We start from the raw sequence: 16,354 nt of genomic DNA on the forward strand, positions 1-16,354 counted from the left end.
AATAGTCAATGATATGGAAGAAAAAGAGAGGAAGTGGTGGATGCATGTGAAGAAGTATGCTGAAGAATGTGGGATGGCCATGAGAGAAGTCAAGAGATATACGAAAGAGGACATAAGAAGAGAACAAGAGAATGGGACACAAGCGAATGGGAAAGTGAAATGGGGTGCAAGGAGAGTCTAATTTTGTATAAAAACTGGAAAAGTGAAATCAAGGAGGAGGAAGTGTATGACAACACATTTTTGTCAGATTTATTATTCAGAGCAAGGACAAACTCTTTGGGCTTGAATATAAAAAACAGACACCAAGATGGAAATATAAACTGTGTATTCTGTGATGTAGAAGAAAATACTAATCACTTTATGTTATATTGTCCACAGTTTAGTGATATAAGAATAAAAGCAATTGAGCTCCAACAACCATACGAAGAAGATGGTGCACAAACAGTTGGAAAATTCCTTTTTTGTGAAGAAAATATTAAAAATAAGAAAAGTGTACCACAACAAATGTGGATGAAAAGAGAAAAACTAGTGAAAATAAGGAACACACAAAACTAAAAGACACAGAGGCACCGTTGCAAAGGCAAAGCCTTAACCTGAATCTGATCTGATCTGACGGAAACATAGCTTGAGTTTACTTTTTAAGAATACAGTATCAGTACTTCATTGTAATTGTTTGAATTCCACTTTTAGAATGGATAGTCATGAAGAAGATGGCGAGATAAGGGAAAGTCGCCAGATTACGCAACGTTCAAATGGAAATGAAGTAGAACAGGAGGAGGATGACTTCAGGTAAGTTTTATAGTATTCCCCTTCGACCCTGTTTGCTTGGTGCCAAGTCTTAGCCATCATGTCCAATTGATTAAAATACGATACTTACATTTCTAGCCAAATACAGGAACCCTGTCTTTATCCTAGGGACCTTTGTAGTGTGTTGGAACAGACCTATTGTAAAATTTCAAAAGTTATGAATGAAACCCTCCTCCCACTTCAAAAGGGAAGTAAAAGTACAGTTAAGCCAAACTCAGATATCTGGTTTAGAAATATAGGTATTATTTGGGTAAATTTGTATTGTATTACAGGGTGTGATTTTCGCACAGAAAATAAATGATTTCCTATGGTAAATAACGTGATTTAACTGAATTTGACCTTCATTTCAACCGGAATCAAATGGACAACCAATCCGACTAACTTTAAGTTGACGAATTGGTTGATGGGTATTTTTGTAGTGAATTACAGGGCAATGTAACCTAGGAAAAAAACTACTGTTTCTTTCAGAAAAAATTACGCTCTCTTCAAAAATGACACTCGTTTCTGTCGCAAATGAATAGTTTCAGAAATATTTATACATCTATATCCTACGATAATGGGGGACCCCCAGTGGGAACTCGGGGTTTTGGGTGGGGAAAACATACTGGGGAAACGATATATAATTGTTTTCCTATAGTAAATAACGTGAATTAACCGAATTTGATGTTCATTTCAATCGGAAACAAACAGATCAACCAATTCGGATAACTTTGAGTTGCACGGTGTCACTTCTCTTACGAACGAACGATAATATTAGCAACGTTACCAATAATACACAGTGTTACCAACGTTGACGTATGGTACACAGAGTTACCAACGGCACGCTGACATTACTAAAGATAGTAATGATAGATATTTCCATATGTATTTTAAATAATTTCTCCATATAAGTTTTACTCAATATATAAAATGTACAAAAAGGGTACAGAACCTAACAAACCCACCTAACCTAGCCTAGTAGTATGACAGGTCACAAAATAACATTTGATCTACATCGGACGATTGGCAGCACTGGTTACTGTATTTTTTCATGACACAATCTTTGTAACGGCGCCTCCAAAGTTTATCCAGATATACTGTTTTGTATTTTCCTCCGGTTATTATAATTTCAAGAAGATAATGTATAGAGAAGAAAGGGCTTGTTTTGCATTTATATATCGATTCCCCAGTATGTTTTCCCCACCCAAAACCCCGAGTTCCCACTGGGGGTCCCCCATTATTGGAGGATATAGATGTATATATATTTCTGAAACTATTAATTTGCGACAGGAACAAGTGTCATTTTCGAAGAGAGCGTAATTTTTTCTATAAGAAAAAGTAGTTGTTTTCCTAGGTTACATTGCCCTGTAATACACTATAATGAAACCGTATGTAGGATAGTGGACACCTGTATGTATTATTATGGCTAACTTAGAATACGACAGTGTAAGAGGGGTCGCAGGGGGGCTTTAGACCCCCGTTAGGTATGTAGGTAAGGACACGGCTTATAGGTTAAGTTAGGGGGGAAAGTTTAGGTCCATTTTTAATCAATACATGAGGAACTGGCCGCTGATATACAAAGGCTCCGAAATCATATATTTTCTGTGCGAAAATCACACCCTGTAATACAATACAAATTTACCAAATATTACCATTGTTGCCATATATGTTGTGTTAAAATATTTAAATATAAGAACTTGTTCAACGTTGTCACTTCTCTTACGGATGTACTGAGAACGATAACATTAGCAACGTTACCAATGATTCACAGTACTACCAACGATGATGAATGGTACACAGAGTTACCAACGACACGATGACATTACTAGCGGTAGAAATGCTAAATATTTCCATACGTATATTAAATAATTTTTCCATATAACTATTACACAATATATAAAAAGTACAAAAAGGGCACAGAACCTAACAAACCCACCTAACCAACCCATCTAACCTTGCCTAGAAGTACCCCGGTCACAAAACACATATAATGACTATTGAGGAATGACTTACTTTGATTCACAGTACTACCAACGATGACGAATGGTACACAGAGTTACCAACGACACGATGACATTACTAGCGGTAGAAATGCTAAATATTTCCATACTTATATTAAATAATTTTTCCATATAACTATTACACAATATATAAAAAGTACAAAAAGGGCACAGAACCTAACAAACCCACCTAACCTTGCCTAGAAGTACTCCGGTCACAAAACACATATAATGACTATTGAGGAATGACTTACTTTTATGAAGAAAACGACGAAACTTGTGGGTCACGGGAGGGTGAGACTGAAGGATTAACTCCTATGACTGGGATGTGGATGGATGGCGGTCATCAGGGTCTTGTGGGTCGAGGGGGTCCATTGTCTGTTGTTGTAAAGGAGGGTAGAGGCGACTGGCAGTAATGAAGACCAAATATGTACCTTTATAGGCAGTAACGGTATAACCACAATGACGTTTCTTCTTAGTTTTAGGTATGATGGATTCAGAATTGCAATAAAACACATGAATGTCTTTCCTATAAGATAAAAGAGAACAACACTTGGGGCACTGTAAACGTTGAGGAATAACGTTGTGTGATTTAAGGAAATAATCAACATTTACTGAAGAATCATAAAAATCACCATGGAATTTAGCCACTACTTTTAGGTACGGAATACTGCAGCCGTTACAAGTTTCTATACCACTAGGTCAAAGGTTACAACGCAAAAGGGATTGGAGGAAAGGGTATGAACAGACCTCTCAAAGAGATAAAGGAAGGGGGGGTAGGGAGATATCTGAATAGGCATCGATTGGTGATTGGTTAAGGGAAAAACAAAGAAGACTAGCGGGTAAACATGAATGAACTAAATAGGGAAACTAGTCCAGAGAAAGTATTTATGGGAAACAGAGGAATGAAAAGGAAATAACCAAAGAAAAGAAATAAAAACAATATGGGAAGATAAAATGGAATGAATGATAAATAATATTGAATGGGAATATAAAATGAGATGATTTGACCGTGAATGAACTGGATAGGGAAACTAGTCCAGAGCAAGTATTTATGTGAAACCGGGGAGAGAAAAGGAAATAACCAAACAAATAAACCCAATACAGTGGAACCTCTACATCCGAACGTATCTACATCCGAATTTTCCAACATCCGAAGTAAAATTCGAGCAAATTTTTGACTCTACATCCGAATTTTATTTCGACACACGAAGTAAACATTACGCCATTGAGCGTCGAGTGCTCAGTTCTCTGTTCTTGTGTGTATCGTGTGGTTGTCCTCTGTTTGGTCTGTTATTAACAGTGCTTATTTTCTTCTTTTTCTCACATTTCCTTTTTGATTTTACCTATAATCATGGTGCCTAAGAAGCTAAGTTTCAGTACAGGAAGAAGGCAATTCTTTCATTAGAATTGAAGCAAGAAATTATAGAAAAACATGAGAGCAGTGTGCATGTGAGTGATACTGTATGGCTAAACAATATGGCCGGAATAGGCCTATGATCTCGAGGATCATCAAGCTGAAGGCAGCCATTAAAGCAAATAACCATCGAAGGGGATCACCATTATTACAAGACATCGTAGCAATACCCTGGAAGAGATAGAACACCTTTTGTTGATAGGGATAAAGGACAAAGAGATTGTTGGCAACGATCATTTGTGAGAAGGGTCAGCGTGATGAACAGAAAGAAAGAAAAAAGTGAAGCAAAGAAAACCAAGATAGCATTAACAAGCTCTTTTAAATAAGACTTCTCTCTTTTTCTGTTTCTCTCTAGACATAGCATTAACATGTTCTTTAAATAAAATCTCTCTCTCTCTCTCTCTCTCTCTCTCTCTCTCTCTCTCTCTCTCTCTCTCGTTCTTCTTCGCTGTTATAGTGTTAGATACGTCTACGTCTATTATTTTTTTCCGAGAGAGAGAGAGAGAGAGAGAGAGAGAGAGAGAGAGAGAGAGAGAGAGAGAGAGAGAGAGAGAGAGATTAAACAAAAATGTGTTTAGAGTACATAATATGATTTTTAACAGCGTCAACGAGTTGAAAAACAATTAAATGAAACTAAGAAAGTAATAACAGCTAATCTGAATTCCTTTATTAACGAAAACAAATATTGATACAAACACACACAGGTGCAAGAATTGCTACGCAATAAGAGAGACGGTCGGGGAGGAGGTAGAGATGGTGACTGCGATAGCATACCGTAACTCGTCACTGAAAGTAATGAAAATAAAAAATCAAAAGAAAAAAAATGTAAAAAAATATGAAATATAAAAATTAAAAAAATAAATAAATAAGCTAAGTTAGATTAAAATTTCCGTAGTGTAAGTTACGTATGTTATCGCAGTCACCATCTCTACCTCCTCGCCGATCGTGTCTCCTCGTGCGTGTGTGTGTGTTTGCGCATACGCACACGAGTGTGTTTGTATCAATATTTGTTTTAGTTAATAAAGGAATTCAGATTCGCTGATATTGTTTTTTTAGTTACATTTAACTGTCTTTCAACTCATTAACGCTGTTAAAAATCATATGTACACAAAACATTTTTGTTTAATCTCTCTCTCTCTCTCTCTCTCTCTCTCAGAAAAAATTAATAGACGTCTCTAACACTAACAGTGAAGAAGAACAAGAGAGAGAGAGAGAGAGAGAGAGAGAGAGAGAGAGAGAGAGAGAGTATTTATTTAAAGAACATGTTAACACCATGTCTACCTTCTCGCCGATCGTCCGTCTCTTCCTGGCGTAGCAAATCCTACACCTACGTTGGCCTGTCTCTAAGGTAAAGTGGCAATAAAACACATTTTTTATTAATTTTTTCTTTATAATTATCTTTTTTTATATGCTTCTTTCATATTATGCAGTTATGTTATTGTTATGTGTAATTATGTGTAGCCATTTATTAAGGATTTATTAGGGGTTTTTAGGCTGAGGAACGAATTAAATGAATTACCATGTATTCTTATGGGAAAATTCGTTTCTACATCCGAACATTTTCTACATCCGAAGTAGGTTGTGGAACGAATTAAATTCGTATGTAGAGGTACCACTGTATAGGAAGATAAAATGGAATGTATGATAAATAATATTGAATGGGAATATAAAATGAGATAATAATACGATAATAAAAAGAGTAATTGGGGGAGGGTGGAAAACTTCTGCGAAGGGAGTGATATTTGCGCAGACCGAAAACTGGTATGCACGAACGTACGTACAAATGGGTGCTAATGTTAGCATGGAATGCTAACATTTGATCTACATCAGACGTTGGCAGCACTGGTTACTGTATTTTTTCATGATATAATCTTTGAAACGGTTCCTCCAAAGTTTATCTAGTTATACTGTTTTGTATTTTCCTCCGGTTATAATACATACAAGAAGGTAATGTATAGAGAAGAAAAGGCTTGTTTTACGTTTATATATCGATTCCACAGTATGTTTTCCCCACCCAAAACCCCGAGTTCCCACTGGGGGTCCCCCATTATCGGAGGATATAGATGTATATATATTTCTGAAACTAGTCATTTGCGATGGGAACGAGTGTTATTTTCGAAGAGAGCGTAATTTTTTCTATAAGAAAAAGTAGTTGATTTCCTAGGTTACATTGCCCTGTAATACACTGCAATGAAACCATTATTTGTTTCTAGTCTAAATATTGTGTTTTCAACGAGTTTGACTCTTTTCTGCTGCAAATAATCAGAGGTAATATTTGGTAGATTTTGGGTGCGAGATTACAAAATATGGGTAAACTTATAGAATGGTAGAAAATAAGACTGGTTTATATTGTATTTGTTCCGTAACCGAAATACAAACCACGCTATTTACAAAGGGTATTACTTTTAGCGTAGCTGAAATGGCGAGCCATTAGAATTTAACGAGGGTGTATTACCCCCGCGCTAGTTAGCGGGGTGGGTAGGGGAGTGGTAGCTAGCTACCCCTCCTCCCCCTCACACACAGGTGAATACTCACTTTCACTTTTGGCTCGGACTGTGACAGACGTCTCTGTCTTGGTCCTCGCTTGGCAGCCATTGTTTTGTTTTGTCTTTACTTAATCGCTTACTTTTCTTTTACTCTATATACTGTATATGTAAACATGTTTTCATGTTTGTATATATACTTGAGTATAGAAATAAGTAAGTTTCCTTTTCAGCTTTGTGTGTGTAGTGTACGATATCTACGTGGAGGCCTCGGCAGTTAGGCCCCCACGGCGTAATTTTATGGGTGGCGATCGAGTTTGACTTATGTCTTTCTCTCTCTCTCTCTCTTGAGGTCGTTCACCCTTTTTACTACGTGTTACTACGGCCTTGTAGCTTCCTTTCTGTGTAGGGGGGTTGCTACGCCGTACGTTTGTCTCAATTAGTTATGAATCTAATTGTAGTTGTTTTTTGTTTTTCAGCTTGTAGAACGTTTCCTTTCGTGGTTTTCGTTCTTTCTTTAGTGTTCATTCATTTTTAAATTACATAATTACATAGTTACATAATTATAATTGTTATAATTCTGTTTTGGTTACAGCTCTCCTTCCGCGAGTGTAAGTGGTTGTGAGGGCACGTGCCTGTTGTGTAATTCTTGTTCCTTTCCCTCGGGATTCCTCTTCGGAGCCTTCCCGGGGGAATGAATGTGTACTAATATTATTTGTTTTTATTTTTTTACAGTTACCGATCTAGTTCGTTTCTGTAATATGGCAACGGTGTGAGCTGTCTGGTTGAGTCCTGGGGATTCGGCTGTTGCTGCCTCCCCCCTTGTATTTTCGTCAGGGGCGTGTCTCCTTCTACTGGAAGTACTCCCGTGACGACGGACAGCTCTCCAGTTCATTTTAGAACTCTCAGGAGGCTTGCCTCCTTGGGCGGGTAACTTTCCTTCCGAGGGAAGTTTTTCCTGTCCAGGCTTGAGTTTTTCCCCTTTTGGGGGGTTCTTCTCTTGCCTTTTTTTCGTGCGACTATGATCTTGGTGCTGAGCGGTCGCACCTGCAGTTTCGCTCAAGGGGCTGGGCAACTGCAGGAGCTCCTCTTCGGAGGATTGCTCCTTTTAGGTCACTGGCTGACCAGTCTCTTCCACGAAGTGTTTCTCTTTCGTTCGCGAGAGAGTACACTCATAGAGACTCCTCTTCGGAGGTTTCTTCTGTTGCTGTTGCTGTTGGCCTCTCTCACCGCTAGGCCCACCGTCCGCCTCGTCGTAAGGGCCTCTCATCTCCCTATAAGGGGGCTTGAGGCGCCCTTTTGGGTCTCCGTTTGCAGCCTACAACTCCTTTTTCTCGATATTCCGCCTTGGTGCAGATGGACAGCAGTCTGATCTCGTCTTCCGACGGGCAACGGTCTTCCCGACGGACAACGGTCTTCCCGACGGACAGCGGTCTTCCGACGGACATCAGTCTTCCGGCGGACAACGATCCCTTCGGGGCAAAGGGTTGCCTCCCACGGGGGTTCTTCCCTTGCATGTCAGGGTTTCCCTGCGCTCCCTTCTGCTGTGTTCTCACCTGCTCCTGCTCAGCGTTAGCACACAGGCACTCTTCTGCTCATCAGCGCTCTCCTGTTCGTCAGCGCTTTCAAGATGATCATCCCTGCGGTTCCTGTTGGTTCCTGTCACGCGCCCTGTGCGCCCACGTTCGCCCTCGCGACCTAGAACTTCGGTTCAGGTCGGGGTCAAGGACTCTTCTTCTTTGCGCAGGCTTCCACGCGTAGCCTTCTGCTCGTCAGCGATCACCAGCTCACCAGCGATCATTAGCTCGCCAGCGATCATCAGCTCGCCAGCAATCACCTGTCTCTCGGCGATCTCCGGATCGCCCACGTGTGCTACAGCCGGCACGCCAACGTTCTCCAACACTTCTGAAGGAACATGGTTCGCCAGCTACCAGCTCACCTGCGCATGCTGATCGCCATCGCGCGACCCTCAACTGCGGATGCTGATCGCCATCGCGCGACCCTCAACTGCGGATGCTGATCGCCATCGCGCGACCCTCAAACTGCGGATGCTGATCGCCATCGCGCGACCCTCAACTGCGGATGCTGATCGCCATCGCGCGACCCTCAAACTGCGGATGCTGATCGCCATCGCGCGACCCTCAACTGCGGATGCTGATCGCCATCGCGCGACCCTCAAACTGCGGATGCTGATCGCCATCGCGCGACCCTCAACTGCGGATGCTGATCGCCATCGCGCGACCCTCAACTGCGGATGCTGATCGCCATCGCGTGACCCTCAACTGCGGATGCTGATCGCCATCGCGCGACCGCACACCTGCGGATGCTGATCACCATCGCTCGACCCTGCGCATGCTGATCGCCATCGCGCGACCCTCAACTGCGTATGCTGTTCGCCATCGCGCGATCGCCCACCTGCAGATGCTGCTCGCCATCGCGCGACCGCCGACCTGCTCATGCTGATCGCCATTGCCGACCCTGGCATGCTGATCACCATTGCGCGACCCGGCGCATGCTGATCACCATCGCGCGACCCGGCGCATGCTGATCACCATCGCGCGACCCGGCGCATGCTGATCACCATCGCGCGACCCGGCGCATGCTGATCACCATCGCGCGACCCGGCGCATGCTGATCACCATCGCGCGACCCGGCGCATGCTGATCACCATCTCGCGATCGCCCCCCTGCACAGGCAGCTCACGATCGCTCACCTTCGCAAACTGCTCGACCATCGCGTCGGCATAACACAACGCGCCATCGCCAACCTGCGCATTTGCGCTCACCAGCTCACCACCAATCGCTTGTTGATCCATATCGCCAGCGGTCTTCCTCGCCCACGCGGCAGCGCGTTTCCTCGCCATCGCGCTAACGCTTGCGTTCGCCGCCTCGGACTCGCTCTCATCCACCTGCCCACCCTCACGACCGCTCGCCTGCGCGACCGCTCGCCCGTGCGCCCGCGCTCCCACGTGCCTACACGTCTACGCTCATGCTCTCCAATGTTCGCCCACGCTCGAACCAACGGTTTTTCCATCGCGCGGACGGATGGTGTTCCGTCGCGCGAACCTACAGTGTTTCTTCGCACAAATGTCGGCTTATTTCTTGCAGTATCCATTGCTCGTCTATGGGTTATCGCTCGCCGACCACCAGCTCTCGCCCTTCCTACCACGCTCGCCCTCCTTCTGCGCTCCTTCGCTCACCTTCGTTTGCGTTACCGCGCATGAGCGCTTCCACGTTCGCCCACGCGAAAATCTTTGAATTTCTGTCGCGCGAGCTCCAGGGCGATTGCGACCATGATTCCCAATGGGGTTTTCGCAGCATGACCAGCCTGGCGAGTTCTTCTGGAGCGTATTTCCAGAACACGGTCTCACCCCGTAAACGCAGAGCATGGCACTTGCAAGAATAGGAGAAACTTAAGGGAGATCTGAGCAACACTCCTCTTTCCTGAACCTGGGTTAGCCCTTCCCCGTCATTACCTGGAAGGATTTTTGGCGGGGGGGGGGCTTTCCGTTCGAGATTTCTCCATCGGACGAGGGGTGACTGCTTACCTCTTCCTCTGGGAGCTTACCAGGTTCTTTCCCTCCTCGGTTACGGCCCGAGGTTTGGTTCAAGGAAGCTACAGGAAGATCAAGGGTACTTTCCTCCTCTCGAGCTCAGGCACCTTGGCCTTTCGTCGTTAAGTATCTAACTTGCGGACAAGCTCGATGTTGTACCATCTAGACGCGCTGACTGAGGGCTTCCTTCGGGTGTCTCATCTGTGGAGGTCGACGACCTCAGACACCCTTCCATCCTTGAGAAGAGTTTGTTTGTGCCCAAGGACAGAGACTTAGACAGCTGCTGTGCGGAGGAAATCGACTTCCGGTTTCACTCCTCCAAGGCGCTTTCTTCCAGACTCTGCAGGGCTCCAGCGCCCTTTTCTTTCAACCATGTCGGCCTAAGTTATCGGCTACGACAACTGGGACAAGGTGTCCATTTGCAGTTTCCTCCTGTCAGGAACAGATGGCACGGGAGACTTCCCCGGGGGGGCATAGTCCTAAAGGAGTTCACGAACTCTAGGATTGCAGGCTTTTTGCTGGGAGGATGCTTAAGGTTACTCATCCGAATGACAGCTTCCCGATGCCCATTCCCGCACAATCTCTGTGATTAGCCAAGGATATCGCGCCTGCCGTCTCTGTCAGCGAATTCAGTGTCTCTGAACCTCTTGCCATAGCGTCATCAGAATTGCCCGGTTGGGCAGAATGATCCATACCTTAGGCGAAGGTCTTCCTTAGGGTCATCGACGGCTTCACCCCCGGCCCCCTCAGTCAATCCTTTCTTGTAAGGAAGGATCTGAGAGGGGATGTCCGTAGTCGACCTCTCAGCCCTGATCAAGTTTGTCGAACAAACTTCGGCCAGCGTAGACCAGCAGAATCGATCAGACTGGTAACGAGGCGACAGGACTCCTTAAACCCTGGATCGGAAGGACGGGTACTTTCAGTTTCCATTCCATCCATCTTCCAGGGTGCTCGTCGAATTCAGCCTAGACTGCAAGTATTCCTGCTTATGATGCAGTGTGGCTATCCCGCCGTGGCATAGCAGGTTTGTTTCCCCAGAGAACTCTCCCTGCCTTCCTCTTGGCCGCTCAGGTGCAGGCTTCCGCCTCCTCTGCTGTTTGGAGGGCTGGTCAACTCCGGTAGGCTCGGGTTCGACCTTCTTCAGCGCCGGGACAAGCTTCCGGATGCTTACCATGAGTGTGGGCTCATGGTATTTTGCTTGGAGCCTTCTCTTCCTCTGCCTCAACATCTGGAGTATCTGGCCATGATATTGAGTCAACGGCCTTACTACGTTGGAAACCCTGCTTCTCATCCGTCCAGCGAGGTTAAGCAACGTCGGTGCTTGGATGGGTGACCACCTGGGGACGCCAGATTCTGTTACCACATCCTCCGAGCCTTCCTCTCGGTTGACTGTGGCAAGACTGAGGAGAGTCGCAGTACCTGTTCTCAGTCAAGCAGAGCTTTCAGCCCTACCTTGGAACGTTTCCTAGTTCTCCTTTCCTCATTGACCCGTCTATAGTTCGAACGGTCGCCTCAGGATAAGTTCCATGTGGGGCGATCCAAGTTCCGGTGGCTTCAGGCAATGTTTAACCGGACTCCCTGGCCCTAGGGGACCAGCGGAACTATTAAACCTGCAATGGGTGTTGACCTATGGAGCCTCTTGATGGTAGTGGATATTCTCGTCCTTTCCCCACATTCTTGATGCGGTTCTCGAACTCGTCAAAGGAAAGGGGGGGGGGGGGGGGCATGTTCCGGTCCAGGCTTATGGTCAAGACCTGAAGGATACCTCTCCATCATTCAGGCAGGCTTAGGGGCCTTAGTCTGGCCCCTCTTCAGATCCTACAGCTCCTGCCGAGTCGCCCCGTTGCGCGTCGACTTCATTCTAACCATCAGGGGACGCATTTTCACACCTTCACATCTTGCAGTAGAGATACCGGGATGATTGAGATTCTCTCAATACCACCATCGGCTCTCTCATTCCAGGCAGGGGAATGTTTCTCTCAGACTATCCGAGCAGAGCCTCGTAGAGAGAGTGTACCTGGGGGTCTTTGACCTTGGGTAACCAGCAAGTGCTGGTCTGGGGGACCTGATCGCGACAGCTTGGAACCTCAAGCTTCCGCTATTCTTCCCCCCAGTCTCAGACCCCGAGACTCTGGCAAGATGCATTCCGGTGATGGTGGGACAACTTCGACGCCTGCGTCTTCCCTCCTTTTTGTCTGTGGACAATGGGTCTCAACAAGACCAGGTTGTCTGTCAACCTTTCAATGGGAGAGCTCCACTGGGACTATGCGCAGAACGGTTTCTGGACCCTCTGCTTCCCCTGACGGAACTCCCGGGAGAGCTTCTCCCACGGCGCAGACTACTCAAGCAACCACACTGCGACATCTCTCCCGAATCGGGGCGTCGCTTCGGCTGCATGCCTGGAGACACTACGCTTCCCCCTCAAGAAGAGACAACCCGCTACAGTCGCGGTACGGAGGTCGCGTCTTCGGCGATAGTCATCCACAGGGGTCTCCCAGGCAAAGTGAAGAGTCTAAGGTGGTTGGTGCCGTGGGAGATATACCTCTTCCCTTGAGGCCTCTTCTCCAGCAATAACGGTCTTATTGCCTTTCGGCGGGAGGAAACTCTTTTCCGCTCTCGGCAATGAAGCCTGTCGCTCAGCCTTTCCCTGACCTTCAGGCTTAAAGGAATAACTTTTTCCTGCCCGCTGGATCTATCCTCGCTCAGGGGAAGCTACAATCGTCCCTGCCCTAGTCGGAGGAAGACCTCCAACTTGGAGCATGGCTCGGACTTTTAGTCCTTTAAGAGATCTTCTCAAGACCCTTTACGACAGGCCTCGGATTGTATTCCGCCTTGGGTCTTCTGCTCACTCTGGCCACGGCCAGTGTGTAAGCAATCTTCTTGGTCTCTTACTACTCCCCCCTTTCTAAGGAAGAGGGGAAGGCAACATTCAGGCTCGCTCCTGAGTTGTTGGCTAGACTCAGAATCTGAGGGTCCCGGCCCTTCGGTCCGATTCATTCAAGATTTCGAGTCTCCATTCTGTATCTGATGTCCCAAGACCTTCTCTTTCTTGCCAGTAAAGGAATCGAGAGGTTAGCGCTGGGAACAGCTGCAGTTTGTCCTCAGTTGCAGCCGATTTGGGAGCACAAGGAGGACATGGGGGGAGAGTCACCAGTATACCTCTTCAGCCCGGACTCAAGGACATTCATCTCGACCTGTCTCCAGACCCTCCCCCGTCACGTCGCCCTACAGCACGATGTTGGATACATCGCAACGTCCCTCGCCTTCGAGTAATACTACTCTGTGACGCAGGTGCTACAAGCTGGAGTCTGGAAGCGTCTAATGACCTCCGCAGCCCGCTTCCTGCAGGGCGTGACCCACAGGAGTCTCGATACGTTTTCTATCGCTCTGTGGTGGCTACACAACAGCTGGTCTAACCTCAGGCTCCTTTTTGGACAGGTAGCAGAAGGTTGAGGGCATTGTTATCAGGTTTTAGTCTGCATGAACGAAAGAAGTATGTCTGGCCCTTACTTCTTTCTTCATCATCCCCTCTACGGGGAAGCAGCATCCTGGTCTCTGCATAGCTGACCTCGAACCTCTGCAGGTAAACCATGCTTCCTTGTGTTCCGAGTATTGAGTCAATACTGTCGCGTCCCCCATACCCTGACGAGGTGGTATTGGGAACGTCCTAACCCAGAGTTCCTTCTGGAGCTCCAGGTCAACTGCCTAGGACGGGTCACACTTCTTCCTTCACACACAAGCTTACGTAGGCCACATGGTTCCTTGCGGAGCAAGGAACTTGTGAGGTGCAGGGACTCCTTTTCTCGAGTGCGACTCACTCGGATTCTGAGTCCCCGGGTAAAGCCAAAGCCAGTATGGCTGGGGACTTTCCACCCTTCCTAAGGGATAAGTCACCCTTTGTAAATAGCGTGGTTTGTATTTCGGTTACGGAACAAATGACAAATTCGAAGATAATTTGTATTTTTCCTAACCATACAAACCTTAGCTATTTACACATATTTGCCCGCCAGCCCTGTCCCCCAAGACAAGTCCTACCTCTAAGTGAAAGTGAGTATTCACCTGTGTGTGAGGGGGAGGAGGGGTAGCTAGCTACCACTCCCCTACCCCCCCGCTAACTAGCGCGGGGGTAATACACCCTCGTTAAATTCTAATGGCTCGCCATTTCAGCTACGCTAAAAGTAATACCCTTTGTAAATAGCTAAGGTTTGTATGGTTAGGAAAAATACAAATTATCTTCGAATTTGTCATTTTGTAGTGTTTTCAAAGTTTTCCATAATTATTCCTGGGGGAAATCCATAGTTATTGAGTTATTGGCGGCCGACTACCATAACTGAAAACCTATGGCTTTGCGCTAGGTATTGTTATCAATTAAGTTCGAATCATGAGATATAATGAACTTCTTGGTAAGTATATGATACTTTAATTTCTAGCCAAATACATGAACCATATATTTTTCCTACTCGCTATCTTGTGTTTTATGCATTTCTGACCATGATTATTGGGGCAAACCTCCTGTTCATGAGTTTTTGGACCCCCTTATTTCCTTATTTAAAGACAATTATGGGGGAAACCAGGATTTTTTTGCTGGGGAAATGTCATAAATAAGTGATTTACAGCAATAATAATGGTCAGAAATTCAAAATAAGCACAAAATAACCAGTTGGAATAATATATTGTACATGTAGGTTGGCCAGGGCACCAGCCACCCGTTGAGATACTACCGCTAGAGAGTTATGGGGTCCTTTGACTGGCCAGACAGTACTACAGTACATTGGATCCTTCTCTCTGGTTACGGTTCACTTTCCCTTTGGCTACACATACACCGAATAGTTTGGCCTATTCTTTACAGATTCTCCTGTCCTCATACACCTGACAACATTGAGATTACCAAACAATTCTTCACCAAAGTTGTTAACTACTGTATTGTAACTGTTCAGTGGCTACTCTCCTCTTGGTAAGGGTAGAAGAGACTCTTTAGCTCTTCTAGGAGAAGGACACTCCAAAATCAAACCATTGTTCTCTAGTCTTGGGTGGTGCCATAGCCTCTGTACCATGGTCTTCCACTATCTTGGCTTAGAGTTCTCTTGCTTGCGGGTACACTCCGCACACTATTCCATCTAATTTCTCTTCCTCATGTTTTGTTAAAGTGTTTATAGTTTATATAGTAGATATTTATTTTAATATTATTCTTAAAATATTTATTTTTTCCTTGTTTCCTTTCCCCACTGGGCTATTTTCCCTGTTGGAGCCCCTGGGCTTATAGCATTCTGCGTTTCCAACTAGGGTTGTAGCCTAGCAATTAATAATAATAATAATAATGTAAATGGCTGAAAACAGGCCTAAACGTGATTTTTTAAACACAAGACTTACCTTGTGGTTATATATATATAGCTTACGTCCCTGACATCACGGCAGAAAATTCAAAACTCTTGCCAATCGCCGATTGGATATCCAGGTGTGCTACATGCGCGCCTCTAGCGAGGTACCTAGACACCATTCCATGGGTCCTCATATCTTCCCTGCTGGGGCTAGCGGCAACATTGGTTGGATATTCTCCTCGCTTTTTTGCTGATTATTGCTGTCCCTTTGGTGAAGTACAATACAGTGATCCCTCGCTACTTGTCGGTTCGACTATCGGGGATTCACCACTTCGCGGATTTTTTTCAATATTAATCTTACCCGATGATCATGTAGCTGTCAACTCTGTTGCCCGACAGAAATCTACGGTCGGGATACGCCAGCGATCGCTATACAGGTGGGGGTGTACACAACAGCGCCATCTGTGAGCAGGTACTCAAGTACTTCTTGTCAACAAGAACTCAATTTTTCCTCTGTCGTGCCACCGGCTAGACCTACTTGGATACGCTGTTGATTCTGGAGTTATTGTTCACGATTTGGTGATGTATTTGCTCTAGAGTTTAGCCTTCGCTATTCAGGAAGCTTTATCATTAGCTTAGCAAGCTTTTGGAATTAATAATTAATTTTTATGTTTGTTTATATGCGACCTTTCCTAATAGTAGGCGGTCCTTACTTGGAACCGAAGTTAATTAACATTGAGCCCGTCATATCGTTTTTCCTGTTAAGAATTTATGCTATTTTAATTTTAATGTTTTTG

The 16,354-nt window shown here is 45.3% G+C and overlaps 1 protein-coding gene across 4 annotated transcripts in view; it reads left to right on the forward strand.

Moving 5' to 3' along the window:
- Positions 1 to 569: 569 nt before the first annotated feature.
- The window catches only part of Pitslre (cyclin dependent kinase 11B pitslre), a 769,596-nt gene continuing 753,811 nt past the window's right edge, over positions 570 to 16,354 (forward strand). For all 4 annotated transcript variants that reach the window (XM_068357118.1, XM_068357131.1, XM_068357124.1 and 1 more), the window contains exon 1: positions 570 to 789. In XM_068357118.1, the coding sequence (XP_068213219.1) occupies positions 692 to 789 (98 nt within the window). In that variant the 5' untranslated portion in view covers positions 570 to 691. The remainder of the gene's footprint in view (positions 790 to 16,354) is intronic.

The sequence above is a fragment of the Palaemon carinicauda genome, chromosome 2 (genome assembly GCF_036898095.1).
Source record: "Palaemon carinicauda isolate YSFRI2023 chromosome 2, ASM3689809v2, whole genome shotgun sequence".
NCBI lineage: Eukaryota > Metazoa > Arthropoda > Malacostraca > Decapoda > Palaemonidae > Palaemon > Palaemon carinicauda.